This window comes from Lissotriton helveticus, chromosome 3_1 (assembly GCF_964261635.1).
Source record: "Lissotriton helveticus chromosome 3_1, aLisHel1.1, whole genome shotgun sequence".
Classification (NCBI taxonomy): domain Eukaryota; kingdom Metazoa; phylum Chordata; class Amphibia; order Caudata; family Salamandridae; genus Lissotriton; species Lissotriton helveticus.
This window is the reverse complement of record NC_136061.1, coordinates 173,717,159-173,730,933: the sequence shown is the minus strand read 5'-3', so window position 1 is coordinate 173,730,933 and position 13,775 is coordinate 173,717,159. Positions and strand designations below refer to the sequence as shown.

The 13,775-nt window shown below is 43.4% G+C and overlaps 1 protein-coding gene across 8 annotated transcripts in view; it reads left to right on the top strand.

The window, feature by feature from the left end:
• Window positions 1–13,775, top strand: part of MTMR4 (myotubularin related protein 4) — an 856,656-nt gene that overhangs the window by 801,275 nt on the left and 41,606 nt on the right. For 5 of the 8 annotated variants that reach the window (XM_078679492.1, XM_078679497.1, XM_078679498.1 and 2 more), the window contains one exon: window positions 1,754–1,864. In XM_078679492.1, the coding sequence (XP_078535618.1) occupies window positions 1,754–1,864 (111 nt within the window). Of the gene's footprint in view, window positions 1–1,753; window positions 1,883–13,775 lie in introns of all 8 variants that reach the window. The other 3 variants (XM_078679491.1, XM_078679496.1, XM_078679494.1) reach the window with 1 other exon arrangement.

Below are 13,775 nucleotides of genomic sequence, written 5' to 3'. Positions count from 1 at the left end.
GTATAAAGAATAACTAGTGATCTAATAAGATTATGTGCCTATTTTTCAGTGTGCTATAAAGTTGACGCCATTAAAACAAAGCAGCTCCCATAGTGACAAGACTTTCCGTGTGTGTGTACAAAATTCCCCATTTCATGTAAGTAATAATGGTTGCCTTTTGTTTCTTTAGCATTACTTGCTATCTGTAGATATAACCTATGCTTTATCTATATTTAGAGCTATCCACTTTTTGTCTTTCTCGTAAATTCTCTCCGTAAACTGGAACTGTTAGTAACTGAGCCGTTCAATGTAAAGATGATTGGAAATGAATTAAACATGAAATGAAATAAATCTCTTTAAAAAAATATGTCTTAATGATAAATATAATGGATAATAGTTTTTCGATAATGAAAGCTATGTAAATATAAACTGGAGTAGAAATGTATCGTTGTTTGTTATGATTAACAGATGGTATAGTACTGGAGATAGTAAGTGGTTACACTAAGACATGAAAATTGTATATATATGTATTTTTAAATGATAAGTTACAGACCCATGAATTACTGTACAGCTAATATCATGAATCGTTGAAGTAGATTATAATTGATGTGCATTTCACTTATACATATATTATTTTTTGTTTGTTTGTGTAGGTCTTTATTACATTTTTGTATATATGTAATGTACGAATGACGGTCACCTGACGAAGGCCTTTAAGCCGAAACGCGCGTAGTTCCATTCAACCGCATTGCCTTCATCCAATTTTCCAACGACTGGTTATATCGTATATCACTTTTTTTTTTTGTTTAGTTTTGTGTCATATTTTTCCTGCACTGTTTCATTTGTAACATGTCTTATTTATGGAATTTGATTGTTATTTACAAGATTTATACATGTTTTTACTTGAAGATATAAAATCAATAAGAGACATAAAAGAAAATATACCATAACTGAAATAAAAATAATGTAAACATTTTTGAGGATATATTACTGTTTCAGTAATTATTTGTTTGATGCTGTATAGTATATACAAATACATGTTTGTTTAGGGTCAGCATACATCTTTAGAGTTTGCCACGTTCTTTCTCTACATAGATTACATTCCCTACGAATAGCAAACTCAGTATATTGTAGGGGTCCCCTTTTTTCCATTGGACTTATAGACTTATGCACAGCATGTGAATCTACAGCATTACATGTCAAGAACAGATGCTTACAGGGTAAGTAACATAATCCTCCTCTGATGCCAAATCCTATATAAAGGTACTTGGTATTTTTACAAATTGGTGTGGATCTCCTTGAGTCGTGTGGTCATTTATTAATCATTGTGTGTATTTTGCAAATGTCTTGTACTCCTCTGTGTTAAGCCTGTGCTGCTCGACCACACTGCCCCCTAGTAGTGCACTTTGGGATTGCATACCAACCCCCTATTTACTAGTAAGGGAAGCCCTGAACTCTGTACATGGTATATCTATTTATTGATATAGCAAACAGTCAGTTTCCTACAGTATTCACCAAAAAGAGCATTACTGAAGGTAAGTAACTTTTTCGCTCTGATGCTGTATCACTGATACTAGTTGGTTTATTACTGAATTATATAAAGGTTTCAGTGAAATAAAAACAACTTTCAGAGCCAATATTCCGGATCATGCATAGGAAAGTTGTAAGTCTAAGGGCATTTAAATAAATCTATGGCACATACATTCTACGTCTAGATTGTTTTATGCTTTGGATTGTGTTAAAATTCATAACTACCTTTTTCCCCACTCTGTAGACTTGTCTAAAAGAGTCTGATGGCAGTGACACTGAGGACTTCTTCTCTGACCATAGTGAAGACAGACTTTCTGAGGCAAGCTGGGAACCAGTGGACAAAAAAGATACAGAGGTAATTTCTAATAGCATGGTATGTAGTGTAGGGCGTATTCTAGTGCAGTTTTACTGTTTGCTTTGTCTACTGTGTATTCTGTTAAACTGTTATTTTTTTTCGGAAGTAAAAGAAATGCTTTGCATTTATAACCTTTATTTGCCGGGGGCACAGAATGAGAGAATTTGCTCTCCTGTATTGCGTTTTGGTGCAAAACTAATGTTAAACTCGAAGGTGGATTCATTATGCTCAAATTGAAATACAAATGAAACACAAGAAGATGATGGACTGAGCATTTAAACTTTTCATACACTCACCCCCAGCCACAGATCTGGGTTGAATCCATCATCGTTCTTTTGCTAACTTTGCTACCCCAGTTCAGACCCAGTGTCTGAAATGTTTCAGCGCACCGTCCATCTCCTTGTGTTTGCTTGTTTGCCCTAAGTTGTCAGGGTATGTCCAGACATGGGTCCCTTGCTCACTTTGCCACTGGATACAAGCTAGCCTGGCTGATGAGGGTAGTTACCCCAAAACCGGTCCCAGGATGCTTGTTTCCGGTCCAGGGAAGACCTGGCTTGGCAGTTCGTGCTGGACTGTTCCCATGAGGCACAGTGTCAGACTGATTTGCATATGCCTGGATATGAACTGGGGTGGCGAAGTGAGCTAAAGAACGATGTCGGATTAAACACAGATCTGTGACTGGGGGTGAGTGTCTGAAAAGTTTCAGCACTTCATCCATCATCTCCTTGTGTTTGCAAATTTGAATACAGGCCTCACCTGATATTCCTTGGGCATTATTGGAAGAATTGGTAAGGCACCAAACTGGAGTCTCACCTCCTACATGGTTAACCCGGAGGGGGTGAAGCAGAGAATATCTCCATCTGAAATCTGCTCAAACTCTGGATAGTAATGGACGCCTAGAATTACCAACAAGCCCACATGCAAGACTCAATATGAAGGTCTCAAACAGGAGACACAACACACTGAGAATGCTTTTGAGGGCCCTTCCATTTCTGACTGACAACAAGAGGTTCAACATTGAGACTATTGAGCATCAAACCAAGGATCTGCAGCAAAGTGAAGTTTGCCAAAAAAAAGTTGATCCAATAAAATCATACTGGCCATGAGAACTGTTTTCCAACCATTCTCTGGGTGAAGATTGCTGTAAAGAAAAAAGATCAGCTTCCTGCTGACACGCTCTCAAACTACCGTCCCATTTCGTTCCTCCCGCTGATGAGTAAAATGTTGAAGAGCTATGTCAACACTCAGCTAATGGACTACCTTGATAACCACACTATTTTGGATCCTTCACAATCTGGGTTTAGACCCAACACTGGTCTTATTGGATCTGACAGCGGCCTTCAACATAGTCTCATCAGAAACGGATTTTTCATCTGAGAGGCCAGGCTGCAGGGACAGGCACTCAAATGGCTCATCAGTTTCCTTGACCAGCGCACTCAGACCATCAACTTGTGTCCTTTCCGTTCCCAAACCTTGAAACTTGCTAAGGGGGTGGCTCAGGGCTCTTGTCTAAGCCTGACTTAGTTTAATATCTATGCGGCCCCCCCTTACCAAGGTTAGCAGGGAGCACGCTTTTACTCCTTTCTCAGAAATCCTGTTGTTTGGCACAGCTCAGGCCATCTGGTTCCCTAGGTGGTGGCCTGCTACATTGGGATCAGCCCCTTCTCCAACCTCAGTGGCAAAAAAAGTGGGGGTTTGCGTAGATGTTATGCTATCCATGAAGGACCAAGTTATGGCTACGACGGGGACCTGTTATCATCCCTTAAGCCTCTGGCGAAGAGTGTTTCACTGGTTGCCACTCTCTGTGCGAAGAACCTTGATTCAGGCATTGATTATTGGCCGCTTGGACTACTGCAATGCCCTGATGGCATCTGCTAATGAGTCTCTTCTCAGCAGACTGCAGATTGTTCAAAATGTGGCCGCTCACCTGCCCTAAAAAACCTCCTCGTACCTCGGTAGGACCTTTATTAAAACAGCTTCACTGGCTCCCTATCCGCCAGAGAATTAATTTTAAGCTTGGTTGTCTCACCCATAAAGTTCTATATGGCACAAGCCCCAGCTACCTGGCGGATAAATTGGAAGTCTATTGTCTGAATCGTCATCTTAGATCGGAAGGGAAATGGCTGTTAGTGGTTCCTCGGTTTAAGAACCTTAGGACAGGCGGCAAAACTGTTGTCCATCTGGCCTCGAAATTTTGTAACACCCTACCTGTGAACCTGCATAAATGCTCCAATCTTTTACGCTTTAGTAAACTCCTGAAACTGCATTATTCAGAGTGTAATTTCTATCTGCACATGTTCGTCTGACTTTCCCGTTAAGACAGCGCGGAGATACTCCTCCGGGGGTGATTTCTGCGCTTTATAAATCCTTTACATACATCTGACTTCACTGACACTTCTTTCATTGGAGCCATTCTGGATACGGTACAATTTAGGGCCTTTCTCCTTGAGTTGACAATCCAGGCATTCAGGCTATGAGCCCGATGTTTTAGACTTTGTCATGGTTCGCAGTGCGGATGAGACTGAGGCTGCCTGGATTGTTGGCCTCCTGCATCCTGCTGATCAAACATGCCAGATAACATGTAGGCTCTGCAATGGGACCTGAAGCCCTATTACACTGTATCCATAATTTGGAGGAGATGGCAAAATGCCTGCAATGGTGGCTGCTGGAATGCAAATTGGTGGCAGGTCCTCTTCTTACCCCACCTACATTTGACTCTTATGATGTATGCATCGCTTCCTAGTTGGGCACGCCATCTGGGCGAGGTGAAAATCAGAGGCATCATCTCCGGTAGAGGCTCTACTCCACATCAGTTTTAGAGTTTAGGGTGATTTGTTTGACGTTGAAAGCCTTCGTGCCTACCTTTAGAGGAAGGCTGGTGCAAGTGGTCACTGCAACAAACAGAATGGGGTCTGGAATGCTGTCACAGTAGGCACTAGGCCTCTAAAAGTGGCCGGATCACCAGGGAATTTCTTTGGTGGTAAACCGCCTCACAGGATCTTTTAATGCCAGGATAGACCAACTCTGCCAACAACACTTAGCGAATCAAAAATGGCAGTTACACTTATAGGTGATGCAGGGCATTTCATCAGTGAGAAGAGTAATGGCTCAATATTTTTGCCACCGCTGAGAATGGGCTATGTCCGCCCTTTTGCTCGTTGGAGTGGCCAAGAAGGTTCTCTCTCCGATACATTCTGCCTAAAGTGAGGCTTGGGATCCCTGTATATCTTCCCACTGCTGCCTCTCCTGCCCTTAGTTTCGAAGATGGTCAGGGACGACGGGCCCAAGTCATCATGGTATCACCAGATTGGTCCGGAAGAGTGTGGTACCTGGGACTCCTGGACATAAGCCTTGGTCCTCTGATAAAGCTGCTGTTCGGGAGGATCTTCTGTCGCAGAAGCATGGCAGGGTGCTGCATCCCAGCCTGCACAATTTGCATTTCCATGCATGGAGTTTGAGCGGCGGCAGTTGACGTCATTTGATCTTCCTCCTGAGGTGGTTGAGAGCACCTTGATAGCCCGCGTCCATCAACAAAATCGGTGTATAACAGGTGTTGGTACAAACGTGTAGCTTGCGGCAGCACCCACCCATTTGATCCACTACAAGCCAAGTTGTCTGAAGTTTTGTTGTTTGTTTTGTTACTTGGCCAGCAAGGGCTTGCTTTGGGGACTATTTGTCGGCTCGTTTGCAGTTGCCGGATCAGCCTTCTTTATTTAAATCACCTATTGTGATGAGATTTTTAAAAGGTTTGCAACATTTATTTCCACCCAATGCCCTTCGTGATGCCACAGTGGGACTTGAACTTAACTACTCACATTTTTGATATGTGCCCCATTTGTGACGCTGCACAGTTGTCCCTGAGGCTTTTGATGTTAAGCTGTGTTTGTCATTTCCATAATACCGGCTAGGCTCGTGAGCATGCTGCAGGCTCTTTCTGTCAACTCACCTTCTATTAAAATCTTCCCAAATAAGTTGGTGTTGAGGACCTGAGCTTTCTTTCTGGGGCAAAAGTGGTCACTCCATTTCATGTTTGGCAGGCTATCACCCCTCCAACCTTCATTTCGTCAAATCATCCCTGTCAAGAGAGGCTCCATCGTTTGGAGCCTAAGAGAGAATTAATCTTTTACAAAGATTGCGCAAAAAACATTGGATGGACAATCCGGTTCTCCGGGACAAAGAGGGCCAAGAAGCGCAATAAGACCATCTGATAGACTGTTCTCTGCATTAAGATCTGATAGTCACTGGCTAAGAAACAGCCCCAAGAAGGCTTACGGGCTCATTCCATCAAAGCTGCTGCTGTAACTGCACTGGAATGTAGAGTGCCTGTCCTGGATATATAGTTGCACCCAACGGGGGCAGCCCTACTACTCAGAACCTGGGGCATTTAAACAATATTACAGCAACAATGGGTCAGGTAACAAGTTAATTCACAACAGCATAAACAATTTAACAAATAGAAATTGAACAAAAAAGAATTTAACAAAAATATGAAATGAAAAGTCTCCACAACAGATTGCTTTAAAGTAAGAATTTGTTTCTTTAGTTATTGAAAGATATTTGCAAAACATACAACCATATACACATTAACAATTTGAGCTCACATTGTTATTCATACAAAACAACCCCAATACACAGTGTAAAAAGAAAAACAGTGGCAAAAAAGGGCAAAGACAATATAATGAGAATTGTCCATGTTATGACGAGAACATAATGCAATCAATGCTTGATACCAGTTAGCCAGAGAATTGTCAACAGCGTTTCGACCATTAAAATTTAACAGGTCATCATCAGGACATATAATAATTTTAGAGCAACCAAGGACACAATCTGAAAAGGAAAGTTGTAATGTATATCTGTCCATGTGAGGGTACCTAAGGCATTCACATAGAATACATTAGCACGTATGTTGGTTGGCACTGAAAGGACAACCAGTCACAGTAAATAAAAACTCTTAAGCTATATATGCCTAAAACAACCAATTAGAAAACCAACACATCAGTGTCAACAACCCTGTGTTTGAGTGTAAACATGCACCAGATATATATATATCCACCATTCAACCAGACCGTAGGCAAACTAAACCCTGAAGTGACAGAAAAGTATGTGTATAACAGATTAAAACCGGAGATACACATATCTCCGTTACATCCAAAATTTACAAGTGCAAGTATAAAAAAACTCTCTTGCTACAAGAACGATTTCACGTTTAGTAAAATATCCAATATCTGATAATCGTGTATCAACACGTATAAATCAAGTCGATACCTCCAAAAATGAAACCTGAATTTAGAAATTATGTACACTACAGACTAAATTGAATCAAAGTGTAAAATCTCCCAATCGTCAACTTACCAGGTAGCTACAATTCCAGTGTTGTAATATATGGCCAAACTACTGTTGAAGTCTGCAATATGCCACATCAGTTTTTGTAAAGATTCCCTAAGGAAAATAATCGAAAGATAGTCCCTCCAATTCAAATGTAAGAGTGCTTCTCGGTTACAACTTGGTAGTCGGCCTCATTTGTTTTTGCAAAGTTTCCTTAAAATAAACCGAGATTGAATCTAGTCCACTAAAATGGTCTCTCTTGTTCAAATGTATTAGTGGTAAATCATTTAAAGACTTACTGGGGTACAAATTAATCTCTGAATACCGCTACATTTAGTTAGAGACGCCAAAGCAATGCCCTGCCTTAACCGGTGTGTAAAATAGCACTGCTCACTCTTCAATATGGAGAACAGACTACCCGTCACTAACAAGTAGTCTCTCGCGCTTAGTATGCATGTATTCATAATCCGTTTACAAAAAATATAAAAACAGAATTCTTCTAAATTTTCATAATTCGAAAAGATGTATAATCCATATGGGAGGATTAAAGAATTACATCAAATTATTTTACTTAGTTAGATGCATGTGCGTGGCAAAAAGACATACCGTAGTCATGGAAACCATACCAAATTGCAAGAATCTCTCCTGATCCTCCAGTCTAAACATCAACATAATATTGTATATACAGTATGTATGCTCAGGAAGCACTACTGCCTGAATAGCTAAGTCAGTCAAAAGGAGTCTTTTGCCTCCATCAGTCCAGCAGGACATTTTAGTCTGAACTAGCTTACAAACCCATCGCCTCTGGATTTACTGCTAGTATAGCTATTTACAAGGTGAGGAATCTGAGGTCAGATTAATTCATCAGAAGAACAAGTTACTAACCTTTGTTAACAATCTTATGGTGGCTACTCTTATCTGGATGTCGAGCCCAAAGACCATCTGTGGACGTGTGCCAAAACTCTACCACGCCAAGCACAAGCAAACTCCTTGTCAGAACTGTTCCAAAGCATGCTCTGCTTTCTAGCCGCAATCTCCATCCCGTTCCCGGAGTCCACAGCACCGCTCTAGAGGTCTATCTTCATCTCGCTCCAAGGTTGTAGGTACGCATTCAAAGCAGGAATCCTCTCTCTTGTGCCACTCACATTCAGCCAAACAGGCACATCCCTCTCAATCTCACTCCCAAAGTCTGCCAACTTTGGAACTGAATTCGCAGCTGGTTCGAACACAACCTGAGTTAGCGGGGCACTCAGCCACACCTCACCAGATCAAAAAGTTCCACCCTGCCATTACCAGCTCTTTGGATCCCTGATAGGGGGAAACTGTGGGCAATTCTGAAAAACTTGGGAATTGACCCTTGTTTAGTGAATTTTTTGGATACTCTCCACCAAGGACTGAAGGCCAACATTCGTGTAAACAGGGAAGGAGGATGCACCCGTTATTTCGACTCTAAGCGGGGCGTAAGGCAAGGGTGCATCTTGGCCCCTCTACTTTTCACACTTTATATAAATTCCATTGACAAACATTTGATAAAAGCCACTCAGGACATTCCGCTGGTGGGAAACTCTGCAGTCCCGGTCCTGCTCTATGCCGACGATGCGGTATTGTTGGCACGTACAGGACTGGGGCTGCAGAGACTTTTAGATTCCTTTGGTGGCTTCATGGAATCGTTAGATCTGAGTGTGAACAGTAAAAAGTCCCACGTCATGGTGGTTGGAAAGCGCCCAAATACATATAGAATACAGTCTTTCTCTTGTAATGGTGTTGCCTTGTCAATTGTCCCCGTGTTTACGTACCTTGGTGTAATTTTTGATCTAAAGGGAAGCTGGGCCCCCCAAATTAATGCTAAATGCCTTGCAGTTGCCAGATCATCATCTGCTTTAATGGACTTTGTTAAGCGGTTAGGATCCAGGCCTATGGAGGCACTCTTATCCATCTATAAATCAAAATGTATATCTATTGCACTGTGTGGGGCTTCATTATGGGGATATTTGCAACAGGAAAAACTGCAAAAAATTGAGAATAAGTTTTTAAGGAATCTCTTAGCAGTTCCCCAATCAACGCCTGTTTATACTATTCATACCGAGTTGGGACTGAGCTTCATCTCCGACCTTATTCACTTAGCCCCTATAGCGTGTTGGGTTAAGACATGGACCAACAAGGAGATCTCACTGAACCATGCCATCCTAAAAGATGTAATGGCACTTGATAAAGCAAATAAAATACCCTGGCTATGCTATATAAGAGATGTCTTTGCCAAACTGGGACGACCAGAGCTTTTTCATTCCCCGCACTTGTTGCAAAAAAATGATTTGAAGTGGGTGAAGACAAACTTTTTGAGGATGGTAGAGCAAGAACGAGAACAGCTGGAAATGTGTAAACCCCTTGTGAGAGCAAATTATGTTCTGAAAACTACTTCACAAATAGAACCATACCTCAGAATTGTTTCCATCCCACAGCATAGACATCTCCTGATCAGATTTAGACTGAGCATTGTTCAATACACTTTGGGTATCTCTTGTGTGTGGGGGAAACCAGACCTTACACCTCCTTGTAGCTGTGATAGTGTCTCCCCCCAAAGCCTTTTGCACTTTATCATGTTTTGCCAGTACTTTTCGGATATCAGGAAGCGACATTTACTGCCTATACTTAGAGAAGCGGGATTCACACAGGTTAAACCAGCACTGATGTTCTTACAAATGTTAAGTACACCGAGGGTGATGTTTGGGGTTGCAAGCTTTCTGGTGGCTGCTGTACGTAATAAGAATAGGAGGTATGCCCTTATGCAATTGGAGATCTGATTATACCCCTTTTTTTTCAACGTACAGATTATATCCCTCTGTTAATGAATTATGAGATTTTTTATCTGTGGTTGACCGCATCACCAGCACTCGATTTTATGTCTTTTTATCATGTACAATACCGTATACCATGTAAGATTATATCTCTTTTTATGTATTTTTTATCAATTTTGTGTGTAATATTATTGTGTGATCGCTTTTATGATTTTTATTAATCGAAATAAAGTGCTATTGACTTGACTTGACTTGATCCCTGCCACTTTCCTTTGGTGTGCCTTTGTGCTCCAAGGAACTAACAGATCTTCCACCTGTGATACCGCCAATGGGTTCACCATCTGCGTCAGCTAAGACATCCGAGCCATCTTACCCCCAGCTCCTCTTCAGACCTATGCCATTCCTGGGCACGTCAATGCCAACTTTGCCGCCGGAGAGTAGGCAGAGAGTAGGCAGATCCAATTGTTCTTTGCGATGCAGCTCTGATCTAGTACGAAGTACGAAGTCACGCCCAAATCCAGCCAAGGCACTCCCACCCCCAACCTCCTGCTTTGATCTTCACATCTTGAGCATCCGCAATGTCATCAGAACTTGCTGCATCCCCTTTTCGAAACAGATTCACACAATAACATCACTGGGTTCCTCCCATTCCACTGCGGAGTGGGGCGTGCTGCTACCGGTCAGTTACAGGAGCACAGAATAGTATCAGACGGCTAACGATAGAAGTTAAGAGGTGGATAGGTTATTTGTGTTAAAAATACCTGGCTGGCTGGTAATCTTGTTTTAGTAAATCCTACAGTCCATGTGATTGAAATCTGGGAACGATAAGACAGAAGTTTTCTGTGGTTTAATTGCCCTACTTTCCTTCCTTGCATTTGGCCATGACCCCTCACTCCGTACCCCTACCTCCTATCATCCATTATTAGTGGTCTGATACCATATTGTGCCTATTGCGGCCCATCCTCACAAACAGCGGCATGGACCGCTCAGACCGGCATCTTCAAGCAAAGTTTTAATGGAAATGTTTTTTTTATGGGTGGGAGAGAGGTCGAGTTGAGTGTACTGCTCCGAACTGTTCTCTGTTTTAAAAAGCAATATCATTCATAGATTCTCACATTCCCCATTTATATCACTGAATGTTCGATCTGTGCGAAAAGTAGATATGTCATGCTTTCTAGAATGTACGCTATGACTACTAAATGCACAAATGTACTATAACTCTTCTACAATATGTACTGCAATGAAAAATCAATTAAATTATGTATTTAAAAAAAGTTGTGGCCTGATACTATTCAGTGCTCAGTGTAACTCATAAGTAGCAGCATGCCCCATTCCGCCACGGAGCAGGAGGAACCCAATTATGAAGTATGCCACCAACGAGTAACTCTGGTGGGTGAGGGTTATACTACACAAAGCTTTTGCTTTTCTCAAAAGGACTAGCCCATACGTTACAGTGAGGTTCTCATTTTTTAGTTGGATTTTCAGGTTCCTTTAATGCCAGTGCAGACGAGCTATGCTGTCGACACCAAGCTGATTACGAATGGCAGTTACACCCGGAGGTGAAATTAGGTCTCTTCTGCGAATGGGGAGAACTTTCACCCGATCTGTTCACCACCTTGGGAACTCGTAATGTCCGCACTTCTGCATGTTGAAGTTTCCAAGGCTATCTATTACTTGGACACCTATGGCGCCTTGAGGGGAATCTGAGATTCCTGTATGCCTTTCTGTGATTCCTGCTCGATGTTCTCAAGAAGATTAGGACCGACCGGGCCCAAGGCATCCTAGTGGCTCCATATTGAGCATATATCCTCCGTTGAGGCTGCCCCTCTGTGAGGTCCTGCTGTTGCAGCAGAAAGGCGTGGTTCTGCACCTAAGCCTTTAACATCAACACCTTTATACATGGAGATTGTGTATCCATTGACCCGATTGAACGCCATTGACTTTCCTCCAAAAGTGGTTGTCATCTTGGCAGCGAGGTGTTCATTTGCGACTTGGTGCTGCACCCACCAGATTGAACCCCTCAATGCCAAGTTATTTGACAATTCTGTTTTTGCCTCTCTCTTGCCCAGCAAGGTTTGGCTTTGGGCACAGTTACGAGTTCTCTTTCGGCCTTCTTACGATTGCTAGATCAGCCTTCGTTGTTTAAGTCTTTGGTTGTGAAATTATTTTTTAAAGGGCTGCAGCACGCCTCTCCCCCCGCCCCTCCTTTTGTTTCCTTTCTTGTAATGCCGCAAAGGGACTTTAATCTGCTGTGCACTCCATTCGATCTGTTTCACAGCTGTCCTTCATGGCTCCTTACCATCAAAACTGTTCCTAAACCCCATCATCTCGGCACAGCATGTGAGTGAGCTTCAGGCTCTTTATATTACTCCATCCATATGGTTCAGCAGAAAGTTGTGATGCAGTACGTCAGTCAAACCAGGTTAGTTTATACATTTTTATAAAATGCTCGTATACCCTCAGGGGCGTCTTGGCACTAGCTGAGATCAAAAAGAATAAAACAGCAGATATATTGGGAGATGCAAAGCCAAGTCTGGAGAGCCTTCCTAAAGGCCAAAAGACTGGGTTGAGCTTTAATGAGCCTAGAAAGATCATTCCAAGCCTTAGAGGCTCTTAGCATGAAACTTCTACCTCTCCAGTTAACAAGTTTAAATCTGGGTACTGAGACCAGTCTGGCAGATGCAAATCTAAGAGTGCGAGAAGGGGAATACCCTTGAAAAGCATTTTTGCAGGAAGACATTACCAGTGCCCTGCAGGGCCTCATATACTGTGCATACAACTTTAAATTGTATCCTCTATCTGATAGAGACTACTAGCCGCAGATTCCTTAACATAGAAATACCCCCAGGCGTGAGACTGGATCCGGAAACTTTTCTGCCACAGCATCCCTACGCACTGCGGGGATGGCACCACGTGACTCCACCCTGACGTCGTCCGCGTTCATGACGTCAGCGAGGATACATAAGTCCCACCTCAGGTTTTTCTCTTTTCGCGTACAACGCGAATCCGGATTACTTACCTGGCCTGTTTTCAGGCCTTCCATTCCCTTTTTACGCTTTGGCGTTTAGTGGAACAGTGTGCGAATGCTTTAGGGCTTCAAGATGTGTACCTCCTGTGCATGTCCCATGTCGGCGACGGACCCTCACCCGATTTGCATGGGGTGCCTGGGTGAGCACCACGACTTGGAGAGTTGCGCCGCCTGCCAACACCTTAAGCCTAAATCATGGCGGGAGCGCCGGATAAAGTTGCTGTCGGCGCGCTTGTCCAGGTCGGTGTCGTCCCAGCGTCCGTCCCCTACCTCGGAGGCAAGGAACTGCTGGTTTCGTCTGCGGAATCTCCTTTCGCCGCGGCCCTTTGGGCGTGGCTCACCGGCTGGTAGGTCTTTCAGTATGTCTCCGAGGCCTTGTCCTCCTTCCGCGGTGGGTGCCGGCTCTCCCCGGGACCGGTGCCCCCACCTGTCGCCTCCCTACCTGCCGTTTCCCGGCACAGAGGTGACTAGAGCAGAAATGACAGCCTACACTGCTGCGCTGCAGGCTTGTTTGGCCCTTCCTCCACCTCCTGTGACGTCTACGAATCCCTTGCCTTGCGCAGGGAATTCTGCGGCAGCTCCGGCCCCGGCGCAGAAGGTTTCAGCTTCAGGTCGTAGGAGGGTGGCGAGGTCTAAGTGTAGCCCTTCGGGGCTTCCCTCATCAGCGCCTAGCGTCCCTGCCTTGCCGCAAATCCCTACGGGGCTCCCTGTGGTGGCGCAGGCGATCGCTGGGACTCCGGGCTTGTCCCTGAGTCCCCCTCGA